The sequence below is a fragment of the Nicotiana tabacum genome, chromosome 20 (assembly GCF_000715075.1).
Source record: "Nicotiana tabacum cultivar K326 chromosome 20, ASM71507v2, whole genome shotgun sequence".
In the NCBI taxonomy this organism is placed as follows: Eukaryota; Viridiplantae; Streptophyta; class Magnoliopsida; order Solanales; family Solanaceae; genus Nicotiana; species Nicotiana tabacum.
The window spans coordinates 10299747-10304288 of NC_134099.1; the positions used below are offsets into that span (position 1 = coordinate 10299747).

The following is a 4542-nucleotide window of genomic DNA, read 5'->3' on the forward strand; positions in this document are numbered from 1 at the left end:
AAGATACAATACATATACTAAAAGAAAATATATAAGAGAATATATATACATAAGATACAATATAATATACTACAAGAAAATATATTATGCATGACAATTTAGTGTTTTACTATTGTTTTGTTATTTTCTTTTTCGTCAAGCACTTTAATAATTAGATATACATATATACTACATATATATTTTTAATATATCCATGATACTACAAGAAATTGCCTTTAAAAAAAACCGCTAGGCCCGCGAAGCCCACGAGCCCGGCCCGTTAAGCACAAGACCATGTGGGCTTAGGCCCGTCACGGGCCGGTTCCACCCATTGAGCCCACGAAGACCGGGACCGCCAGGCCCGAGACCGCCAGAGCCCAGGACCACGAAGCCCGGGACCGCGAGGCCCGGCCCGTTAGGCCCACTAAGGCCCGGGCCCGGGACAAAATACAGCATTAGATAGAAACACAGCACAGCCATATAACTGCATTCAATTCTGTCTGTCCACCTTAATCTTCCAAAATCCTTTAGCCAAAGATCATAGTCTTGCAAAAAGACAAGTGGAGATAAACAGGATCCTAATCTGGATAGAAATCTATGCAACTTTATAAACAACTTCTGCTTTAGATGATGCCCGACGAAACTTTGTTATCTCTGCGAGTACCTTGAGTCTTGTTTCAGGAGAATTATCTCCTACCCCGGGCTCGATTAGCATTCTGATGAGCATTGGAGACTTGGCTAAGAGAAGCTGGATAAGTTCCATTTCAGGAACTAAGCCTATTATACCTGTAAGCTTAACAGCTCTCAGGTGATTCAATGTCACATCTGAGAAGCTTTCAACTTCACGAGATTCTAGAGCAGCAAGCTCCTCCATAACATCATCATCCCCAGAATCTGAATCATACAACTATAAAATAACAAATGTTCATCCTTTTGAGCTAAAATTGAGGATTAATGATTATGACATAAGTGTATAAGAGAATAGAGGAGAAAGAAAAAAGTTGAACCTGAATTTCAATGTCCTGTAAATATGGGGAGCTTCTTATCAAGCAAAGAACACATGAAGCCTCATCTACGGCATCTAGACATATGTCAGATAGGTAAAGACGTTTAAGACAGTTAAGAGGAGAGAGGAGCTGTTTTGGTACTTTGCCTGCTAAGAACTAAAAACACAACGCCAAAAATCAAAATGTCTCAAGCCCAAAAAATAGCGCCATGAAAATAAACTACAATGAGTCATGACACAACAATTACCTGGACACTATAACAATTCAAGTGGAGATGCTCGAGAGCAGGAAAAGACTCAAGAAACTTGGCAATATCACAGCTTCCTCCCTCATCTATATCTACAAGTGAAAGTTTTGCAAGAAGAGGGACATCCATTAAGGAAATTAATTTTAAACTGCCTGTGAAGTCAAAGGATATCAACTTGGGAGCTTTAATTTGAATGTGATCGGAGATACTTGATTGCAGCACAAGCTGCTCGAGCAACGGGCTGTAAGAGATTAAACTTACAAGAAATTTGGAAGAAATTGTGACTTCACAAAGTTCGAGGGCAACTAACTTATCAAATCCTTTGAAAGCAGGTGGAGGATTTATTAAACATTTATGGAGACTCAGATGTCTTATTTGAAAACATGTGAAAAATGAAGAAGGCAATTTGTATAGGTTATCCTTCGGAAATTGAAGAACAAGATGCTGAATGCCATTCCTAGAGAGAAAACATATCAAGTTATCAATTTTAGGACAGTTTCTCAGATCACCAATGGAGAGGGTAAACTTAGTAAGTGGTCCTACATGGAGGGTCAAAAGGTGGTACATGATGTCTGTAAATCTAATTGTAGGGGATATTAAGTTATTCGTCGTTTTCCAAAATGCTTGATCAAGTGTCAACTTTTGAAGTCTGCACCAAGTATACCTCCATTTCTTCGATAAGATGCTTGTCCTAACAGCATCTCGTAAAGGCAAATGTATTACAATGGCATCTATTACATTCTCTGGAAGATAGCTAAGTATATCGGGAGGTACAATTCGACAACTATGATTCTTGCCCTTCTTATGCATCATATAACACTAATTGCCAGTAAGAACCTGCAGAAACTAAACAATAATACGAAGGTAAGAAATTGCATAACTATCTGGACAGAGTAAAAATACATGACATAACAGCTATTCACATTGTTAACCAACATGCTAAAACAGTAAGATGAAAAGAATGGCTGCATTCAAATTGAAACCACTTATCTCTCTCCTATAACATCTTTGAATCTACAGCAAGAATCCCTTTTATCGACTGACATCTACAGCTACAAGATAATGAGAAAAACTATTATCCAACATTCGGCAACATTCACTCACAAAATCAGCTTAGTTGTTATTTCACAGCTTTGGCTAGATTGGACATCAAACTAATACCTCCATTACTAAAATTTGCATAGCCTAGTTGAGCTTAGTAGTTTTATACTCACAATTTGCATCAGCTAAGCTTGCTTGGCAAGTAAATCCTGCCCCACCTTATACTACTAAGTTATCACAACATGATTGTAGAAGGCAAAGTTTCTTAAGTTATCATACTCACTAACGATTTGATTTAAATAGTAACTGATGGCAGAACACCAATTGTAGAACAAGCTTCCTCTAACCAAAGAGTCCCTTTTTAACTAGCAAAATTGATTTTTCTTGTGGTCACTCGACACCACCAGTAGCAGATGTAGCTTATTAGCTCCAAGTTCAACCGAACCCGGTAATTTTTACATGAAAAATGAATACATATGTGAAAACCCCTAAAATGGTATATTCTGAATCCATAATTTCAAAAGTACGATAAGTTCAGTGCTAAGAACTTTAAGGGCTGAACCTACCAAGTTCCATCTTTTATAGGATGCATGTAAGTTGCCGATTGAACCCTTATCATAATCAGGGGCGTATCTAGTATAGAAGCTATGATTCATGTCTCAGACCTTGTATATTTACCTAAAAGTTCATTAAATATGTACAAATATTATATTTTGAACCCATTAAATTAGGTGCGATGGAGTAGAATTTCAAATCTAAACCCACAAAGTTCAAATCCTTGATCCGCCTCTGCTCATAATAAGAAAATACATTAACCTATTGCAAAAGTGATATGATGGAGATTAATGAAAATTATACTAAGTAGCAAATACTTTGATTTAGTTTACATGTTCAGCACAAGTAATACGGGACTGAAAAAGATCACAAACTGAGTTATTTGCTTCCATTTATACATAGGAAACATTTCAAATAATTTACATCAAGGACCAATTTCAAACCAATCCAAAATGTTTACGTCAACTCAATTAAGAGAAAAATCAATCTAGCTGTCATTTCTTCTTCTTCTTTATTTTTTTAAAATAATAAAGATTCTTTTTTTCCCAGTCCCCTCATTGTACTAAAGCCAAAAGTGTCGCCACCCAAAATCCCACTAAGTCGTGATGACACCTAACTCAACCCGCTAGGTAAGCTAAACATATATAAATTACAACTAAACTGAGAATCAACAATGTATATAATAGAAACTAACAACCGAATTCAATACAGAAACATCAATTGCTTCTAAAACTTAAGAAAATATTCCAAAAGAAAGCTACTTTTCTTGACTTACTGAAATGATGCTCATACCCAAGAAAACCAACAATACCAACATCAATCAAAATAGAAAGATATGATTTTTAGAAAACAAAAGACGAGGTAGCAGATTTTCAGCTTACCAAGACTTGAGATTATGAATTTGGAAAATCCAAAAAGGAGTATCAAATAGCCTTATGCGTACTTTGGGTCCTTTTTGTACTTTTTTGGGTTCATTCGGAAAGAGGTTTCTTCAAATGAAGGGGAAAGAGAAACCCTAAAATTATGGAGTAATTAGGGCTGTCCATTTGGGGGGAAATGCCAAATTTAATTAACCCAAATTAATGTTGTGTTATAGTGCCGGGTCTATTTACTTGTTATTGCTATTGTTTACATCTATTTTCTGGCTTTTATGTTGATGTTATTATTGCTTTGGTTTGTGTTGATAATACTGATATATTTGCTTTCTCAGGGGTAAGATTTGCGTATGCACTAACTTTCTCAGGCCCCACTTAAACTAAAAATAACCGACGGATGTGTAATAAATATATAATTTATGTATAACTATGTATACTTTATATATACCGACTAGAAAAAGTTAACAGTGAATCTAGCCAGCTATTTGTGTAACAATCACATTTGTTCTTAAATTTTATGAAATTAGTCATTCACACACCCATTTTTCATATGAATTTTTTCATTCATATACAATATTTGAAACCTTATTATGAAAAATGTTCAGATTTTTGTATTTACCCGACCTAAACATGTTTTAGCTACAAAATATATACATATACCTTAAAAGGCTCCCATACATTATTAGTGCATTCAGTCAAGGGATTTAATTATACATTTTTTCCTTTTATCTCTCATCTTTCCCCTTTTCTCTCCGGATCTTCCACCCTTGCAGCAGTCTAAGCCAACTACTGTATCCCTTGATTTTAGTTTTCAATTTTGGTAAAATAAAAATATCCC

At 35.5% G+C, this 4542-nt stretch overlaps 1 protein-coding gene across 3 annotated transcripts; it reads right to left on the reverse strand.

The window, feature by feature from the left end:
• Positions 1-434: 434 nt before the first annotated feature.
• On the reverse strand, positions 435-3901 carry LOC107763098 (F-box/FBD/LRR-repeat protein At1g13570). 3 transcript variants are annotated; one of them, XM_016582468.2, is made up of 4 exons: positions 3711-3901; positions 1234-2070; positions 987-1142; positions 435-886 (listed from the first exon to the last, which is right to left on the reverse strand). In XM_016582468.2, the coding sequence occupies exons 2-4, from the start codon at positions 2044-2046 to the stop codon at positions 575-577; spliced, it is 1281 nt and encodes a 426-aa protein (XP_016437954.2). In that variant the 5' UTR covers positions 2047-2070; positions 3711-3901; the 3' UTR covers positions 435-574. The 3 variants fall into 3 exon arrangements, with proteins under 3 accessions (XP_016437954.2, XP_075097339.1, XP_016437355.2); XM_075241238.1 differs by having other exon boundaries at positions 1234-2079; positions 3605-3901; XM_016581869.2 differs by having other exon boundaries at positions 1234-2079; positions 3711-3900.
• Between the last annotated feature and the right edge of the window lie 641 nt (positions 3902-4542).